At 58.1% G+C, this 19,690-nt stretch overlaps 1 protein-coding gene across 6 annotated transcripts in view; it reads left to right on the forward strand.

The window, feature by feature from the left end:
- The window catches only part of STARD8 (StAR related lipid transfer domain containing 8), a 90,522-nt gene that overhangs the window by 22,072 nt on the left and 48,760 nt on the right, over positions 1-19,690 (forward strand). For 4 of the 6 annotated variants that reach the window (XM_041119095.1, XM_029996912.2, XM_041119096.1 and 1 more), the window contains one exon: positions 6,632-6,665. In XM_041119095.1, the coding sequence (XP_040975029.1) occupies positions 6,632-6,665 (34 nt within the window). Of the gene's footprint in view, positions 1-1,992; positions 2,183-6,631; positions 6,666-13,529; positions 13,611-19,690 lie in introns of those variants that run through there. The other 2 variants (XM_029996915.2, XM_029996919.2) reach the window with 2 other exon arrangements.

The raw sequence follows: 19,690 nt of genomic DNA on the forward strand, positions 1-19,690 counted from the left end.
CAGAATAAAAACTATGGCCCTTGAGGCAAGTGGGTAATGGAGGGTGGCTGACTCTCAGGTAGCAGCTTCTGGCTTTAACTCCTACATGCCCCCTCATACGGGTAAAACGTTTGCTAGGAAAGGTGACCGTGGGCAAGTGTCCCATAGACGTGAGGCTGTCTTCCCAGCCCCGGGCATTTAAAGGAGGAGAAAAGAGGCCACCACACAAAGCTTATGCTGTGCCTTGGTGCCCCCAGCCCTGCTGCGCTGGCCCAGTAACACAGGGGACACGGCAGAGGAGCTGTGGCCGGTGCCAAGCCTGGGAGTGATGCCAAAATGCCGCTGAGGAATGAGCAAGGGGGAGATGGAAGGAGGCAGCTGGAACTGGCGCCGGTGCTGACGCCGCTCGTGTGCTGCCGCCGGGGCCATGCCGGTGCCGCCGGAGCAGTTCAGTGGATCCGGGGGGGTGGCCTGGGTGTGGATCAGGTCTGTGGGATGCCCGATGCCATCTTTGCCAGGCAGGTGCAGCTTCTCCAGCTCTGCTGCATCTTCTGTGCTCCTGCCCTTGTCTTATTCCCCTACTCCTGCTTCCCAGGAGCTGTGACCGCCATCTCTGCTTCACCGCAGAGAGCACCAGCAAGGCTGGCACCGATCCTGCTGTAACGGAGATTTGGGATCCGAGCAGGCCCCTTCGGCTCAGCAGCGGTGGTGGCTGTGACCAGGAGGAGCTGCCACCTACCATGGGATGTCCTGTGTTTGCAGTGCCACCGAGCTGGCTCCTGCCAACCATGGCTTGCTCGCACTTTGCTCGCTCCTCTGTTCCTCTCCCTGATGGTCTTCCCCTCCGCCAGCGTCTTGAGGCTGTTTCGGTGCCCCCCGCATGCACAAAGCCAGACAGTCTGAAGGGCACTGGTGACAGGCAGGGAAAAGCAGTGAAGGTGGCCCCAGGACAGGCAGGAGCGGTCTGCTGAGGCACTGGCCCTGCTTCAGGGGGGCCCAGCGCCGCGTCCTCGTCTGCCTTCACTGACATTTGGCAGTGGGCTCAGCTGCCGCACACACCAACTGCTGGGGTATCGCGCTACAAATGGCCTCTTGTCCTGGGGCAGAGCTACCGCGCTCCTGCAGGCCAGGACGTGCTACCCGCGAGCGTGCATGGGCTCTGGGCTGTGCGTGGGCAGGATCGTCCCCTGGGGGGATGCCTGGGGCGGGCAGTGGGCAGGAGCAGTGCTACTGGCTCGCTGGGCATCCACCAAGTGTCCTGTGGGAGTGTGGCTCAGCCCGGGTGTCACTGCTGATCAACTTGCTGTTGCTTTTCTGATATAATCTCGTAAATCACTAGCTGGTGAGGTTTGCTTATGTGCCTGCAAGAAGACTTCTTGCCTGGGGGCCCGTGCACCGGATGGCTTGCACAAAAGTTTGTGGTGTTGCCTTTTATTATGGTCCTTCTTGTGAACAAATGCTAAGCTTGCACAAATGTTAGCAGAAGGAAGGTAAGGAGCTGTGAATAGACTTGGAGTGAATGGCCAGGCCGCGTCTGATGACTGGGGGGGTGTTTTTCACCCCCCCTGATGTTTTTCTCCCTGCTGGGGTCAGACCTGCAGGTTTGCCACGCGGTGCCCGCTGCCCTTGGAGGGGACAGCATCGGGAGCCCTCTGGAGCGCATCTGTGGCTGCTGCTGGTGAGCTGGAGCAGGGGCTGGAGTGAAAACCTAAACCGTCTGGGGTTTGGGTTTCCAACGTCCTACATGTGCCTTTGACAGCGAAACTCCCATTTCTTCTCCTCTGGGGGTGTTTCTTTTCCTTCGCTCCTTCCCGCTGCCTGGGAACTGGCGCTGCTCGGTGCATTCGAGGCAGGAAGGAAAGCCTGGAGCTGCTTAAAACTCTCAGTCTTCAGGGAATTTCAATCGTCGTCCAAGCCTGTTCGCAACCAACTGAATAACGGTGCAGGGTTTGAATCGCTGGCCCGCCTCCGCAGGCAGCGCTGCCTCCTCCCTCCCTCCCTCCCTGCCTGTGCCGAGCTCCTGCCCGCACTGGGGCTCTGCCCAGCTCTGTGTGCCGCAGGCAGCAGCCATGGGGGTGCCGGGGTGGGCTCCCCCCAGGGCCGGGGGCAGCGCCGCGGTCTAGGGGGGCTCCGCACCGGCCCCCCTGCCCGGCCCATCATGCCATTGCTGGATTTTTTCTGGGCTTGCTTCAAAAGAGCCAAGGTAAGGAACGGTCTATTTAAATGGTGTCTGTCTTTCGACACCCTCCTAATTTCGGGAGAAGCTGCCGGAAGGGACGGTGGGGGAGGCGTCTCTAGCGGGGCTGGGGTTTGCGCACGGTGCCTGACGCCTGCTCCGGAGGGATGTCATGCCCGCACCCCACATGCGCGTGAAAGGTTAATTTTGGATGGGCCGCATGCGGATGCATCAGTCAGTGTGCCCTGTTGTCGCCCACTACCCCTCAGCGATGGTACCCACGTCCCGGAGCCGGCAGGCAGGGTGCTGCGCCCGGCCGAACGCGGGCAGCATGCGTGTATGGATGCAGCACCAGTGGTTATAATGCGGTTGTCGGTGGGCTCTGTGTGTGTGCATGCACCCTGCCAGCCCCCAGACGTGGTCTGCACACGCCAAGTCAGGTCCTGCCATGCGTGGCTTGGGTGGTGCAGCCGGGAGCTGGGCTGGGGGCACCCCTGCAAACTGGGGCTCGCCTGGAGGCTCGGGTCGCTCCCGGTGCAGCAGCGGGACTGCGTCTGGCTTTGCCGACCTGGAGGGACGGGGCGGCTGTGAGCGGGATGACAAAGGAACAGCGAGACCGGAGGCCCCGAGTTTTTAATTTCCTGCAGCAGTGGTTCTCATGGCATCTGGTATTTTTCGTTTGGGTTTAATTCCTCATCTGTCGCCTTAATAATGTGCAACTCTGTCTCCCTCTCTGCCCGTTTGTTGTGTTGGGTTTATTGTATCGCAGCCTGTGCAGTGCAGTGGTAGGTGTGCCGGGTAGGTTTTGGAGTTATTGTTAGTATGGATTTCAGGAGCTTCAGATTGGAAAAAGCAGTAAAATCTCTCTCCAACCAGTGCTGTACACCAGGCTGTGTCAAGCGAGTGGATCTGCCTTGGTGAAATGGATGTGGAATGCACGCTGTTCCCCCGGGGTTTCAATGCAAAGCTTAAAATAGTTGAGTCTAAAAATGACATTTGTGAAATTCATTAATAATATTAGTAGCTGTCTTGTCCCTGCTGTCTCCAGAGAGCTTAGCAAGTCCTTGTTAACCCTTCTCATCCCTGTGAGCTGCGTGTTGTCATTGCCATCGTGCTCATGGCGACAGGGACGCAGGGACCGGGTCCTGCATTCCCCCTTGCAGAGCTACAGCTCCCAAAGGGCTCCAGCCTGGCCCGCGCTGGGCTCCCCGGTGCCCACGGACCTGAGCAAAGTTGAAAGCAACCGGCAGACTGCTGATAACCTTGAGCCTGACGAAGGGTCCGGTGGCCCCACTGGTGTGGGTGGTGGGGAGGAGACGGCGAGCTGCTGGGAGCTGTGGGCTGGCTCCTGCCTTCGCTCTCCCGGGCCCCCCCCCAGCTGCATCTGCTCCTCTGGCAGCACGCGGTGCTTCTCCCCACCCCGACACATTCCCCGCCCCCCTCCCTGTCTGAGGATACTTCACCACCTGAACCCTCCAGTTTTACAAATTAACCTGATTTTTTTATCTCCTTCTTGCTTAGAAAATGCTTTTGCAGGATGCCTGGAGCTGCGTGGGGACTGAGCGTGGGCTAAAGTAATTCACGGGTCTGGGAGTAAATTTGTCCTTTGGTTCTGGGGCTCTTCCCCCCCACTGTCACCCCTGGACACAGAGGTGTCGTGGCCAGGGGCCTGCAATAAGGGAAACTCCAGGCAATCGGAGGCTCCAGAAGATATTTGACTATTTGCCGTGAGATAGGTGGCCTTTACACTCAGAAGGGATGGGCTCAAGGAGAACAAGGGTGAGAGTCCCTTGGCTCACCACCTCTAGCTATCTGCCACAGGGAAAAAGAAAATCTGTTTCAGGTGTAAGCAAAGAGGTGCTTCTCTTGGAGCGGGGACCCAGCAGTGAGGGATGGGGGACTCTGCCTGGATGGGAGCTTCCCCGATGCTCAGAGGCTAGGGCCAAAATGATGTTTCTGCATTTTGCGCTTCCTCGTTAGCTCAGCCCATGAGACTCTTGTTGAATTTGGCATCGCAAAACCCCAGAACGGTGATAAGGGTCTCCCTGGTAGATGTTAGAGCTGCCTTCTTCCCAAGTTCAGGAGTGGCTGTGCTCTTTGCATGGTTTCCTTTGCTGGTTTTAAGTTTCCCATTGCTCTGCTTGCAGCAACACAACGTATTCTGGTGGACGCTTCATTTCTCTCTCCTCCTTCTGTCAGCAGACTGCCGTTCCCATATTTCCACTTCAATTCCACAGCAGCTACTCCCCACCAGCAAATGAGACCTGGCTGATCCCCACCTGTGTCCCACAGGTGCTGGACAAGTCCCTGTGGAGCACGAGGCTTTGGGAGAGGGGCAGCCGGGGAGCAGCTCTGCCCAGCCGGAGCCAAGAGCAGCTCCCAGGGCCGAGCGGCTGGGTGGGCTTTGGGGGAAACCGAATGGATGGAGGACACCACCCTCCTGATTTCCCTCGGTGAGCACCAATGGCCTCGTGTGGGGCTGCAGCTCCTGCTTCAGCCTGGTTTCCCATTTTCCTCCCCGTGCTGGTGTTGCTCAGCTACTTGACATGAACAGCAGAGGAATTTCTTGAAGGGGAAGAAATGAGCAGGGCTCTGTCTGTGGGATTAAAGCTTTCGAGGTTAAACGAGGTGGAGCTGCGGCTGGTGGGAGATTTCATGGGAAAAAGAAGGTGTTAGGGCCAAGACACGATGGCAGGGGAGAGGAGGCTCCCCAAAGCTGCCTGAGGACAAGGACCAGCTTTCCCTGCCCTTGCTATGGAGAACAGCCCTACCTCATCGCCCACCAGACCTTGCCCCATGCTGTGGGCATCTACCGCATGTGTCAGCTGCAGGGCTGGTGGTTGCAGAGCTTATGATAACAGACATGACAGGGGTCCCAGTGATCATCTCTCTGTCTAAATATTTTCAGCTCTGATGCTCTCCAGTTGCCCACACACTGACAGATTGGGGCTCAGGCGTCTGCACAGGCTCTCCCTGAGGAGGACAGAGCCAAGCACACAGCAGGAGCAGCGGCTCCCTGCACTTCTCTCCAGTGGGAACCGATTCAGCAACGCCAAATGAGCTGGAGGAGCCCGGTGACCCCCCACTGCAAACACAGGCGCGCGGTGGGGTTGCAGCAATAACCCCGGCCCCGCTGATGGGCACCTCTCGGGCAGGCGCTGCCGTGAGACGCCCGGCAGCGGGGAGATGGTTAAGCCCATCTCCCCCCGGGTCATCCCCAGCCCCGCTGCCCCAGCAGGAAGAGGGGTCCCGGGTGGCCCGTGGGAAAGGCCGGCTCAGCAGCGCGCTGCATTCCTGCAGCGATCCCCGCTGCCCTGCCGGCACCTCTGGCCCCGCTCGGCAGGGCTGCGGCTGCACTGGAGGGGGCTCGCCTGCGCCTGGAGAGGGGCCTGGGGAGGGCCCTGGGCTCCGCGCTTGCCTCGGGACCCGAGCAGCACCGGGACCCTCCTGCTCCTCCACCTCCGTGCAAATCACCGTCGTCTCCCGCGTGCTGGCAAGGCTCTGCCATCTGTAAATCCCATTTCCCTTGGCTTTGTCCCCACAGAGTGCAGCCCCTGTGCATGGTGCTGGTGGCCACTTCCCCACCCCGGGTGCTGCGCCTGTGGGGAGGCTTGGGGAGCGAAGGCCCAGCCTGCTTTCAGCTTTGGTTTTTTTTTTTCCTTTCTTTATTGTTGGCTTTCCGTGCCTGCAGACACCATTGTACTCTCTGCTCCCAGACCTGCTAATGGGATTAAAATGTGGACATCTCCACTGCCATCTGTGCAGCTGCACAGGTACCGAGGGACGTGTTCGGGGGGACCCCAGACCTGTGCTTCCTCTGCTGGAGCGAGGGTCTGCCCCACCAAGGCTTCCCCACTGCCGTTCAGAGCCAGACCCGGCTCCAGCACGGGAGCGGACCCGGGTGTGATGCACGGTGCGTGGTGTGCGGGTGGCTCACGGGTGTCACCTGCGGTGCAGAGCACTGTGGCCTGCACACTCGGAGGAAGAGACCGCGTCCTCCTAAGCTCTGTTTTGATCCCTTGCTGTGGATCTGACAGCCCTTGCCTGCCTACCTGTTCCCTCTCTGGCAATTTTGCAGTGTCCTTTTCAAGCTGTCAGGCAGAAAGGTCTGTCACTCCAGCCCTCCGTCTCTCCCCAGCTCCTTGCCCACCCCAGGGATGCAGAGCCCCTGGTCCCGGCTGCTGCTTCTCCTCCGATGGCTTCCAGCAGGCAGGGATCCATGGTAGTGGGTGTGCTGCATTTGCCCAGTGCTCTGGGCCATGTTTGGCACTGATGTTTTGAAGCCAGTGGGACAAGCCTTTGCTAGAGCTCTGATTGCCCTCAGAGCTGGAGCAGGTACTGCTGGCCCTAGCTCCTCTCCTGGCAGAGAGGAGGCTGGAGTGGGAACTGAGCCCAAATGCAAGTGGTAGGAGTCATGAATGTGAAAATAAAAAAGATAACAAAATGATTTCTGTTCTTTTTTCTTTCTTTTCACAGTGTTTCACGTTGCTGGAAGATAAAAAAGATGCAGGTAAGCTGTGACAATGTTTTTCAGGGCAGGAATCCTCTCGCTGCGGGGCGGGCAGGGATTACGAGGAGGACTGTCCCCTTGCTGGGCTTCTGGTTTCTTCTGCCAGCAGTATGATTTTCTCTCCAAACTGTTATTTTTCAAAGGGGCAGCGAAGGCAACTGGCGCGAGGCAGTGCCAGCCAGGGCACCCGCTGAGCCCCAGCAGTGCAGGAGGGACCCCCCCAAGACGTGCCCAGCCTCTCCTTTGCCCCATCTTTTCCCCACCCTGGCTGCAAACGCGGCTTGGCCGCACATTGCAGTAATTACCAGTTAGCGGTGTGAAATCCCAGCCGCTGTGTGCGCGCAGCAGTCCTGCGGAGAGGCGCAAGCCCCCTCGCCGGCGTGCGTGTGCTGCTGTAGCTGTGCCGACGTGGTCAGCCATTCGCCCGGCCCAGCAGCGGCTCTGCTCCTTTCTGTTTCCTTTTCAATTCCTCTCTTCTTTGTGGTGAACCTCTTCATGCTCTGCAGATAAGCTCGTTAGGAGCTCCAGAGCCTTGGAACTGCCGTGCCGTAGGAAGGAGGGTCTCCCCTGGCTTGGAGTCCCCTCAGGTTTGCATGATTGAGATGTCTCACCAGCGACAGCTGGGTAGGAGAGAATTGCGGTGCAGCTCCAGGCTGATCTGTGTTATTGTGCGCGTGTCCACGGGCTGCTTCTACCCCAACCGTCCCTCTGCAAAGGTGGGGGGAGAGGCTGGGGGTCGGGGCCACCCTGCTACGGGGGGCTCACGGGTGCTGAGGAGGCTGGAGGCTGGCGGTGGTCTGCGGGAGGAGGAGGAGGAGGCGTGTGCCGGCGGGGCTGGGCACCAGGGATGCGGACGGGGTTTGTGCGCTCTCGGATGGGATGCAGCTAGCGGCTCGTTTTAAGAATGCTGCAGGGCCCTACTGCCAAACTTGTCCGAAAGACCGTTGCTGGTCCTGGCTGCTGCTTTGTGGGCTGCGAAGAAATGCTCTGGATCTCGCTTTGTCCTCGTGTTCCACCCCGGAGAAACAGTCCCACTGCCAAGCGTGGCCCAGCTCGTGGGCAAGAGGGGTGGAGGTCCTGCATTTTATAATTTCACTGGTTGGTGTAATGGAGGCTCTTTGCTCAGCAACACCTCCAGAAGTAAACCTGGCCCAGTCCTACGGTCAGCTTGCGGTCACTAGCCCTCAGCAGCTCTTGAAGCGGAGGGACCCTGGAGCGCTCCTCTGCCCTGTGTCGGCTCCTCTGCTTTCGGCACAGAGCTCAAAACAGGTCCCACAGATGATGGCTCTTGGCAGTGAAGGCGGGGAGGAGCGGTGCTGCCCACGCTGCCGGCTGGAGCCTCCGGCGCTGTGAAACGGGAAACGCCGCCTTGCAGGGAGCCTGCGGGATGTGCCTGGGGATCTCCGAGCAGTTCCCCTAACTTGAAGGCAATGACCCGGCCTCTCGTTTTTCATCCACATAAGGGTTAGGGCAGCTCTGAGCCTGGCCGGCGCAAGAGGCCAGGAGCACAGGAAAGCTCTGGGCAACAAAAGGTGCTTTGTGAGTGGAGCTCCAGAGGTAATCCTGGGTGGTCTCTCTTGTCTTTTCACGGGAGAGATTAACAACGAGAATATCAAGAGCTTGTTAAAAAGGGTTAAAGAGCCCTGTGCAAGGGATGGGGCAGGGAAGACTTACAGATCGCATCAGTGGCGGGATTTTTTCTGGAAGTATTTTTATAGGTTTTTTCCCCTTGGTTAGAACTGCCTGTAAAATCCAAGTCCCTTGGTAAAGGCTCAGCTACATTCACAACAATCCCAGCCAACACCGTCCTGGCCGCATGTCCACCTCCCAGCCTGACAAGCTCCGCGCTGCTGGAGGGATGCTTGGCCACCATGGCATCACACCTGCGTAGGGGTCTGAGGGCAGGAGGAGCCGGAGCCCTCACGTACGCGAGCAGCTGCGCAGTTTTACACCGAAGAATTTGTCACCTGTGATTTGATGCATCGACTGGAGCCATGGCAGGCTACTCAGCGTCCCTGCAATCTGCAGCGGCATGGTGCCCCACAACGTGAAAGCCAGTGGAGCACGGTTGAAGCTCTCCCTTTCACGTGAATTATGCTGGACTTGGAGCAAGCCTGCCATCAGTTCGTATGCTCTGCTGAGGTTTTTAAAGCTCTGAGAAGAGACCGATGCAGTCACGTGCTGTCCTCTTAGCTAACCATCCCCAGAAGGTGCTCTGACAAATGGGGTTCACTTAAGGAAGCATTCAGACAGTGCTCTCGGGAGACACCATTCATTCCCCTGATGATTCTTTAACGTCTTTGGAGTGGGTGCCAAGAGGACCTCAGCTCTTGAGATAAAGGCATGAGGCAGGGTTGAGTTGGTTCTGCATTTATCTGGGTAACTGTTGGGAACGTGCCTCTCCTGGCTCTTCCATTGCTTCCTGGAGCCTGCCCCTGATTCCCCCCTGCAGCAGTGCCGCTCTCCCACCACACCGGGCAAACTCCCTGAGCCGCTTCCCGAGGTGCAGCCGGACCCCTTCCCAGCTCCCAGGAACTCCCGTTCCTGCCTGTGAGCAGCTGGGAGCTGGGGCTGTGCTGCCACGGCCGCTTCCCTGAACGCCAGCTGTATGAAGTTGCTGCTGCTTCCTGCTGTCGTTAAAACAGCTGGGTATGCCCTGCTCAGCTCCCTCAGCAGTAACGGTGGAAAACAACTTGGATTTCATCTGCTCGCTTGGAGGTAATGTTTCAGCAGGAGCAGGGGCACTTGGTCTCCTCCTGGCAGCGGCTGCCAGCCCAGTGGGGCATCTCCCATGCCTGTGCCACTGAACAGTCATTGCCAGTAACCCACCTCCACGGGCAGGGTCACAGCCTGTCTCTCAGACAATTTAACTGAAGAAAAAAAAACCCAGAACTTTGATTTTTGAGACAAAACAGGCCAAACTGTGCAGTGTGCTACCTGGAAGGGAGTGCCTGCTCCCCTGATGCTGCGGCAAGCCCTCCTTCCCTGCGGTCTGAGCGGGTAGCCCCGTGTCCCTGCTGTCCCACCGCCCTGCCCAGCGGCAGGACCCCACCTCACATTGCCCTGCGGTCCCCTCCTGTGGGCAACTCCAGGCTGTGTGGGACACAGAGCCCGCTGTGCAGTGCCGAGCCGTCCTGCTGGAGCAGTCCCAGCCGGGGCCGGGTTTCCATGGATTTCCTAACCTTCCGCTTCCTCTCTGACATTGGCTTCCCATGTATTGTTCTGGACAAAGCAGAAAGGAAAGGCTCGAACACCAGCCATGCATGCGAAAACTGCATCCTCCGAATAAATTCCTGCCGATAGCAGCATCAGGCCTCGCCAAAAGTAGGATGCTCTGCAAATGTCATTAAGCAGCGGCCTCCTCTAACTGCTGAGGGATGGGGACTGAGCTCACAGCTTCTTTCAGTGCAGCCAGGCAGTGACAATATTACAGTATTTCAAAAGTGGCCTTCTGTGGCTGGACATGGTGAAATAATAGAGAAAAGAAGCACGAGGGACTCTGCTGAACTTTTGCCCCTGCATGAAATAATAAGGTTGTATTTACCCAGCATCTGGATCTCCGAAAATAACCCGCTAAATTTAGCTGTTGTTGATATGTTGTCACAGCTGAGTTATTCTTCTTCTCTCTTTACATGAAAATCTCTTGTGCTGGTTCTGTTGGTTTGTAGCCTGAGCATGAGCCCTTCGTTCCTTGCCTGGTGTGTGCCTGTGCATTCGATGCCCTGGTTTTTGGGGGAGAAGACGGGGATTGGGATCTGTTTTTCTGTCATTGCCTGAACCGGTGGAAAGGGAGAGAGACCGGGGGGGGGGAGGCTGCAGGGTGGCCGCCACGAGGGTGCGTGGCCATGCCGGGAGCGGTGGCCGTGCGGGGACTGGCACCGCTGCCCTCAGCACCGGGGCCGCGCTCTGGCTGCAGCGTCCATGCAAGGGAGGGGACCCGTAGCTTGAAGGCATGGGGTGTGGTGGGATGCCACCCATGGCTGCAGGGACCTGTTTCTGGGGACTTCTGAACCCCCCTGAGAAATCGCTGCCTGTTACGTGGTGGAAAATATGGTCAGGGGTCTGGATCCCGTTCGAAGAGGTAGGAAGTAGAAAAGCCGAACTGAATGTGATTATTAGTGTTTTCGGTGTGACATGTGATGAAGAGGATTCTGCATTGCTCCTTCCTCTTCCCTGCCCACCCGCGGGGTCAGTCTCAGGCTCAGCTGTTGAATCACGCTGAAATGCTGACCTCGGTCCCAAAGTAACTTCAGGTCCCTCCCTGGGAGCCCGGGCGGGCGGCAGCCCCGACCCAGAGCTCCGCTGGTGCTGGCCTGAGAGCAGCGGCACCCGACCCACGCTCAGACGGGCTCTGCCACTCGTTTGGTTATTTTTCATGAAGGAAGAGGGTTGTTTCCGAAATATTCTCATTTTCCTTCTGTTACAGCCTCTGTGGCCTTACTCCTGGGCGCTCACCTATCACTGGGAATTGATCCCCTGCCTGGCTAGCGTAAAATGCTCTGTGATTAGCTCCAAGTAGTAAAAAAGTTTAAACAAAGTAAAAAGATAATTCCTAAACAAGAATTTACACACTAAAAATCACCCTGCCAGGGCAGCTTCAGAGCAAACAAACAGTTTATGCTTCTTTCCGTCAGATGTTTTCTCGGGAGCTGGAGACAGCATCTCCTGAGACTTGAGACACAATCCCCAGCGTTTCCTTTTGAGCCTCCTCAGTGAACCCTCAAGGTTATTTTTGAACCGCTGAGCTCTTTGATATGTATTTATCCATATTGGTTTAATTTCCCTGAGAAGGTAGGCTGGTGCTAAAGCCTCTGGGCAGAGCCAAGGTTGCAAGCTCTGACATTCCCTGCCTGTCCCCCGTGGGTCACTGCCTGGGGGTATTTATGGGTAGATGCCTTCTGCTCTCTTTCAATAAAACACATGTCTCAGTGCTGTGCTAGGCACTGCCCAGCCCCATCGGTGTCTCCACAACTCTCAGACGCTTTCCGGGAGCTGCTGTCTTCATGCTGCTGCTTCTCTGCGGCCCCGCAGAGACCTGCTTGCAGGGAAGGCGGCTCCCGTATAAATCCATGGAGCCATGCATGTAATTACATCCTTGGTTAATTAACAGGAACCGCCGTGGCAGCGATACGGGCATGCAAAGGACTCCTGTTAATATCTTGGCCTACAGCAATTTGAAACACTTTTCGTTTGTTCTCGTGTCACCTTTTTGCTCTTTAGGCAAAAATGCAGACTGCTGGATCAGCCCCCCCCTTTTCCACCCCCTCTCCCCCCAAAGGGCCAGGCGGGCTCGTGCCGCCGTGGCTGGCTCCTGAGAAACAAGCCGAAAGCGTCAAATGAGAAAAAATACTTTAAAAGAATATCAAAACCAACTTGGCCACACTGCAGTTTTTCCAACAAATGATTGCGGGGAAACTATCTGTCAGAGGCAAGAGGCTCCTCCAGCCCACGAACGGAGGCCGTTTCTTGTCCTTGTTCCCCTTCTGCCTATAAAAATTTCTGTAACTCTGAAACCCAGCGACTGCTGCAGTAACTGATCCCCATCCCCCAGCTCATCTCCTCTGTCCTTCTGGGGCTTTAATTTCAGGGTCTGGAAGTTTTTCTGTTTCCTGTAGCTAACAAAACACAGATTCCACCCTCTGAACAGCAGGTTCCTATCACGAATTGGGTGATTTTCTTTGAAGGCCAGAAAGGAAGAGCCTGGGTTAGAGTGAGGGTTTTTCCTTTTGTCGGCTTGGGAAGTGCAGAGAAGGAGCTGGGAAAAGGCCCCTTGGGCCGCCTCGTGCCCAGTATGTCGCCAAGTTTTTCCCATGGCAGCAAGGAGCAATTGAGACAGACTGGAAAGAAATTGCAGGCAAGAAAGTACATTTATATCTGGATCCTCTGGGTAGTTTGCATGAGACCAAAAGGATCAAGAGGGAAGTTTTGAGTGTGGTTAACTTCCCTGAAATTATAATGAGAAAATACATCAAAAACTGACAGGAAGGTTTGGCCGTATGACGCTTTTTCTTTGGTAAGAGCTTTGACATGTAAGCTGCATTAAAAATGCAGAGAAAGGTGATGTTTCCTGTCTGAAATAACCCGCCTGTACTTCTGGAGGGAACTTTGCTGTAAACGGAGGAGGCACCGGGCTGTGCAAGCAAACACGGCCTTTGTGGGTGCTTTGTAATACTCGTGTGGTTTTCTTTTCAAAGCCTGAGAGGTCAGATGGGAGAAAAAAAAAAAAAAAAAGGTGTGAGGTGTTCGCAGGCCAGTCTGATCACGCTAATTCCTTCTCTTCTTAATGAAGAGGCTCCGAATCCTGCCTGAACCGTCCGCAGCGCTTTGAATACCAACCCTCCCTCAGGAGCGGAGGCAGGGCGAGCGTTCCAGGTGCGCTGATGCCGTGTTGATGACTCGGGTTTAGGTGGCTGCAGGTGGAATGGGGAACACCTGGATCATCACCCCCCTGACCCTGACCGACACCTGGCCCTGCTGCCGGGCAGCCCTTGGAGCCCGACGCCGGGTCACTCAGCGGCGCGTTCCGGAGATGCGGCTCCGGGGATGGAGAAGGGCCGCCGGGCGGGACCGGGGGCACGACGAGAGCGGGAGCCTTTCCCCCGGGGCGGGCGGCTTCCTCCGCCGGAGGAACGGCTTGTGAGTCTCCGGCGGGGCGGGGATGTGGTGGGAGGAAATAAGCGGAAAGGGAGCGAGCGGGCCTTCCCTCTGCCCGCCGGACCGGCAGCGGCGGTGCGCGGACCCTGCCCGGCCCGGGGCTCACCGGCCGCCGGCGGGGGAGGAGCCGCCGCCGCTCGCCCTTTCCGCCGCGGAGCGCCGCGATGGGCAGCCGCCGGACCGGGACCGGGACCGGGACCGGGCCGCCGCGCTGGGGCTCCGGGCGGTCCCTGGGGCTGCGGCTCCGCCGCGCCGCGGCTCCCTGCGGCTGGGGCCGGCGCGGGCGGGCAGGTGAGTGGCGGGGCGGGAGGGACCGGGGCCGCTCTGCAGCCCCCCCCCCGCCGGCTCTGCCCCGGCCCCGGCGGTGGGCGAGGACGGGCAGCGGGAGCCCCGGGGTCTCCTTAGGGAAAACAGCCCCAGCGCCGCCGCAGCAATCTCTCCCCCCCCCAGCTCAGCCTGTGGGAAGGGGCGGGAGGGACCAGCCCCCCCGACTGCCCGGGGGTCAGGGGGGCCTGGGGAATAGCGGTGGATGCGGATAGCGATGGGAAGGGCAGGGGGCACCGAGACGGGGCTGCTGCTGGAAGGTGGGCTTCATGAGAGGCAGCGCAGGTGGGATGCAAAAGGCAGAGTGCGGCCCGAAAACATGGGCAGAGAGGGGGCCTGGGGCTTTGCTTTCTTTTTGCTCTAAAATTGTTTGCAAATTTGGCGATGCTCTGGCCTGGTGCCTCTGCTGCCCGCTGTGTCCAAGTGGGCTGATGCGGGTGGTCCTGGTATGGCAGGAGGGACAGGTCGTGTTTGCCGGTGTTCCCTGAGGAAGATTGCAGTGCCGCTGTGGTTTAATGTGTTTCTAATGGCTCGTAAGGATGTTTGGGTAAGGTAGAGCTGTGAGCCTCATCACTTTGATATCGCAAGTACTAACCCTGCTCTGTTTGCCGGCTCCGTACCTGGGACTGTAATTCTGTGTGCTCAGGGCGTTAGAGAGTGGGGATGTCCCAATGCTACTGTGGCCCCCGGTCTCTGTTGTTGCTACTGGAAACACTGGAGGAGAACAGAGATGCTGGGAGTGGTGGAGGGCGGGGGGCTTCACTCCGAGCCCATCTCCTGGTGGGTGAGGAGCCAAGGGTCCCAAAGCTGAGTGGTGTCTGTCCTGAGCTGATTGGTAAAGCAGATCACCTGCCCGCAGGGCCGTCAGCAGAAAAGAACTCCACACTTTTAATCAGAAAAACAAAAGGTATTATTTTGGATTTGATAATGTCTTAATGATGCTTGTATCAGCCTTTTTATTAAGACTGTTAAAATGCTTAAGGCATTTTTCCTCATTTGGATCTCCAGTGCTAAAACTGGTTTGATGCGACTTTTAAAGATGACTGTGATAACGGTGGGAGGGTAACAATTTTGAATGCAATTTATTTTGGGTTGTGTGAAAGAGGAACTGCTGTGGCTCTCCTTCTCAGTCAGCTGCGATGCTCAGTGAAGAATTACATCTTGTATCTGCCCTGAGACTTGTGTTGGAGACTCGTTCCTCTTCCTGTTAAATGATCCCTTCGGGAAAGGCCCAAAATGCGCTGGGTGGACCCAGGTTATTCTTCAGGGATGGAGAGGTCAGCTTAGTTTGTTGCAGATGAAGGGAAAATGGAGTTTTCCAAAGAGCTCCCTCTGCCAGACCCCATGCTGGTGACATTGCCCACCTTGGTGCTGGCATGCTGGGGTGACTTGTAGCCAGGGCTGTCAGCCCAGCAGGGCAGGGGACAGAGGAGGCAGGAGGTTGTTTTGGGAGAGAGCACGAGAGCCGGGAGCACAGCCGCAAATCCTCTCCAAGGGTCTCCCAGAGGGTCTGTAGTTGTTCCGAGGAGCCAGCCCTGCCAGCTAGAGTTCTGTGAGATTAATCAGCGTCTTGTCTCTTTTCACATATCTTGGTCAACCCTGTACGTGCTTCCTGAGGCCAGACCAGAATGGAAAACCGCTTTCTTAGACTTGCAAACCACCACCATTATCTCTGGAACAGCAAACCATTCTGGTTTGTTGCATTCCCCTGTAGCAGACCTGCAGTAGTTAGCTTCGCTTGTGACCTCTGATTGCAAACACGGTGCCGTCTCCTCTGCCAGGCTGCTCTTCTATCTGCCTGCTATGGGAGAGTTCACATGTGGACTGTGGGGACCTGGTTGTTGTTCACCACCCCCTTGGTGGTACTGTTTGCACAGAGAGAGGACAGCAGCCGTAACCCCCCCTGGATGTAATGGGAGGAGGCTCTGGCATGGGTGGGTGAAGCAGAAACAGTTGGGTAATTGAGCTGGTTGCTGGTTCTCATTGCTTGCCAACATGTTTACCTTCCAGAGGATGGAGGCTTTTTGCTCTGGTTCAGCAGTGGCCACATAATCTGGATTCCTCAGATAAATTCCTGCTGTTTCTCTGAGATCTGTGGCTGCTGTTTTAATTGCCTAGAGCTCTGGGCCAGACACAGGGCCCTTGTTGCACAAAATCAGCTCCCATGAATGATGCTGTTGTGCATATGTCTCTGAGTTTCTCTTTTCCTCCCTCTTGCCCTCCTCCCTTGGAAGCTGGGGAATTCAGTATTGGTGACATCCTGCCTGCTGTACTCATGCAGCTGGTGACACTGGCTCCATCTGCCATTCTGTGTGTGCCAGTTAACTTCTTTCCACTGATTTTCCTCCCGTAAACAGGGATATTGAAGTCATCCTCCTCTGAGCCAGAGCCAGCTTGCTCGCTTCACGCTGGTGCTGAGTCTCTGTGCCGAGACTGGCAATGGAGCATCTCTGCGGCCCCAGAAGCCGTCCTGCGGGCAGCCAGGGCTGGCCCTTGGGACGTGCCTCCCCTTCCTCCTTCTTGGCTTCCCATGGTTGAGCTTGACCCCCTCGCGGGAGGGATGCAGTGGGGCTGCTGGGTGGATGGGGCAAAGGCGGTTTCTGGGTTATCTGTGCTGCAGAGAGGTCCTGAAGTGGGCAGGAGGGGAGGAGCAGGCAGCTCCTCTCCTGCTTGCTGTTATTAGGGCCTTCAGTGGGATGCCTGATGCCAAATCAGGTATACGGCAATTTATGAATAACGCCCCGGTACCCCGCACAGGTGGCTGCCGTGTGGATCCAGGCACTCTGCAAGGGCACAAACCTGCCTGCGCTGCCGTGGCGAGACCCCCAGCAGGACCCGTGGGTGGGTTTGCCACTTGCAGGTGAGCTGGGGATGCTCTGCTGGGCCTGGGGCTCCTTGTGGGGTTTTACTGGGGATCCGGAGGTCCGAAGGGGTGCGGTGGCAGCGGTGGGGGTGGCTGCTTTTACAGCTGGGGATTGAGAAAAGCGAACAAATGTTCTGCATTGGGTTGCCAGACAGAGAAATTAATTGGGGACCCCAAGGTGGGAGAGGGCAGCGAGCGCAGGCTGGGCCCAGCTCTGAGGTGGGGATAGACCCGGATGAAGTGGGTTCATGTGAAAATGTCCTGGGCTTCTCCCGTTGTCCGTCTGCGGCGGTGGAAAAATATGGAACATGAGTAACGCTTGCATTGGCAGAGCAAGAGTCCCCTGAGCATATGCTTGTGAATAAATTTACCCCAGGACACCCGCTTCTGGTTTGTTCGTTTCTGTGGTCGGTTTTTATTTATACACCTGAAAGAAAATGTTACCCTCCCCCCCCGCCCCCGTTTATTTTGGTCATCGGAAAAAGAGAAGCAGATAATGACCGTCTCGGGGCTGCTCAGGATGTGTCCGCTGTGGGTGCGTGGGTTTTCCTGTCGCGGTGGGTGGTCCCCTGGAGCAGGGATCCTTTCCCGGTGGGCTCGTCCCGCCCCCCCCCCCTTTTTTTTTTTTGCCGGTTCTGCCGTTTGTGGGCTGTTGCCGATTGACGGGGGCGGGGGGGTAGTTGGGGGGTGCGCTGCCGGCCGCGGCCAGCAGGGGGCGCCCTTTCCCGCTCCGCTGCCGGGGGCTCTGCCAGGAGCGGGGGGGGGGGGGGGGGGTCCCGGCCGGAGGATGCGCAGCCGGTGGCCGGGGCGGTGCGGGGGCTCTGAATGCTTCCTTGAAAATAGGTGTTTACTAGTGAGGGGACCCCCCCGCCCAGGTCTGATGTGACCCGGTGGGATGCTGAAGCAGAGCGGAGAGGGGCTCTGAGCGCCTTTGCAAGCTGATAGCAGCTGAGCTTGGGTTTCCTGCTGGAGCCTGGGGAAGCCCCCCCAGGGGGTGGAAGCACCCCCTTGCCCCCCCACCCTGGTTGGCTGTGTGTGTTAGTGTGCCCTTCACACCTGGAGGTGCCGTGTCCTCGCAGTGCTGAGAAGCGTTTGATCCGGGGATCTGCGGATCCAGCTGGATGCCAAATAATCGGTCTTTCTCAGCATTGGTACTGTCCGAGCCTCCCAGGCCCGGCAGAGGTGTTTGGCGTGTGTCTCTTGGTGTAATCTGTCCCTCAGAACGAGCCTTCGTCTGTAGCCACGGTGTGACCTGGCCAATTTTCCCGCTGGACCTTGCCCAGAGCAGGGAAGGGTTTTGAGCGCTGGCAGGCGAGGAGGCAGCATGGGCAGCACGAACGGCTTGCTCAAAAATGCCTTGACCTCAGGTCTGTGGCTTGGGCTGGGCTGCATCTGCCTGCTGCTCTTCCCAGGTAGGGTCAGGATTCAGCCCGGCTTTCCCTGGGCGCCTGCGGCTGAGGTGGCTCCTGTCACTCAGTCCTGTCCGCCTGCCGAGCTCGGGGTGCGTTGCGGTGCACCCAGCTCTTCTGAGGTCCTATTTACAGTCCCCTGTAATGGCCAGGCTGAGGTTATTCCTTTGAGCCTGTTACTGGAGCTTTCCCGGGTTTAGGTCTGGGTGTCCTGAGCAGCTGGGTGGCCCCCACCCTCCCTGCTGGGGGGAGGAGGAGGAGGCGGCAGCTCCCCAGCCTGTTCACCCTTCCTGTCATTTTTTCAGCATCCAGCCAGCCCAAAAGGGCCTTTGTTGGATTTTTTCCTGTCCCTTCTCAGCGACACCCCTTGGACCACCCCAAAGACCCCCTCTCCCCTTGCTGGTGGTGGTTGTCCAGGGACCGGGCAGGGCACCTCCAGCCCCCTGGGGCATGCTCTGGCCAGCAGCCCCAGTTCCTCCCCGTCCTGCCCGGGAGGGCAGCATGCTCCAAGCTGTTCCATCCCTCATCCCTCTGCTTGGCAGCCCCTCCACCGGCGTGCTAGTCACAGGCAGCGTTAACCCCTTTGCTGGGCGGCCCGGGTGAGCACACGTGTGTGCACACGCGCACACTGGGCGCCTTGTGCAGGCGGCGGGGCGGCCTGAAGCTGAGCCCGCAGGCGCTCCGCCATTCCTCGGCGATACGCTGGGAACTATTAATATCGCCGGGCGTGAATGCGGCCCATTCATGGGGGTGGCGCGGGGGGAGTGTGCGGTATGTGCGATTTCTGCTCCTCCCAGCATCCGCCCCGGCGGCGTGGCCTCAGCTTTCCTGGTGTGAGCGGGCCAAGCGCGGGGTCCGCGTGGGACCGGCCGCTTTGGTCCTGCCCTCTTTGCCGCCAGTTTATAGCTCAGCGTCTCCGGGAGATTTCCTGCCTCTCTGCCCCCACACCCTCCCCCTTCCCGCTTTGCATGAGGAAATGAGTGGAAAATGCTTGAAATCCTCCTCGGAGCCGAGCGCTTTTTCCACTGGCCGTCACCATGCCACTGGGGCCGCCTGGGCGATGGTGCCTGGCTCTGACCCACCGCAGTGCTGGGTGAGAGGTGAGCCCGTGGCAGTATAAAGTGTTGTGAGCTCTGCCCTTATCCAGCTGTGCTGTGTGCGCTGGGATCAGTGCCACGTCTTTCTGTCCCCTTCCTGCTTGTGTGCCCAGAATACACTATCCATGCTGTCCATCCCCTGGGGTGCTGGCTCGGTGGTCTGCACCCCGAGGCTTTGCACCCATCATGTGTTTCCTGAGGTTTCACTTGCCGTCTCTTCTGCTCCAGCCCGGGGCAGAAGCGCCTCTCTGCAGCAGTCCGAGCCCGTGCAGATCCGGCTGCAGGTGACGTCCCTTTTTGTCACCCTCCCCAGGAGCTGGAGAGCAGCACTTTGTGGATGGTGAACATAAGGCAGAGGGCTGGCTGGGGGTGCTGCTGCGGGGTCGGGGCTTGGCTGGGTTTCTGGTGCCCCGAACCCCCTTCTGACCATTGTGGTTCTGTGGCGGGGTGTTTGCAGCCTCCATCGCTCCTTGTTGTAGTTAACCTTCCACTGATCTCCACCAGTGCGGACCAAGAGCCGCTCCCTTCGCCATGGCTGACCATGGGGGTGGCATCAACTGCTTGCTCTTCCTTTGCCCCCCCCCCCCCCCCCCCCCCCCCCAGTCCCTGGCTGGCGAGAGGCTCCCTCGCACAAAGCTATACGAAGACTTTCAAGTCAACAACGGCCTCATTGAGTGG

This window comes from Aquila chrysaetos, chromosome 21, assembly GCF_900496995.4.
Source record: "Aquila chrysaetos chrysaetos chromosome 21, bAquChr1.4, whole genome shotgun sequence".
NCBI classification, from domain to species: domain Eukaryota; kingdom Metazoa; phylum Chordata; class Aves; order Accipitriformes; family Accipitridae; genus Aquila; species Aquila chrysaetos.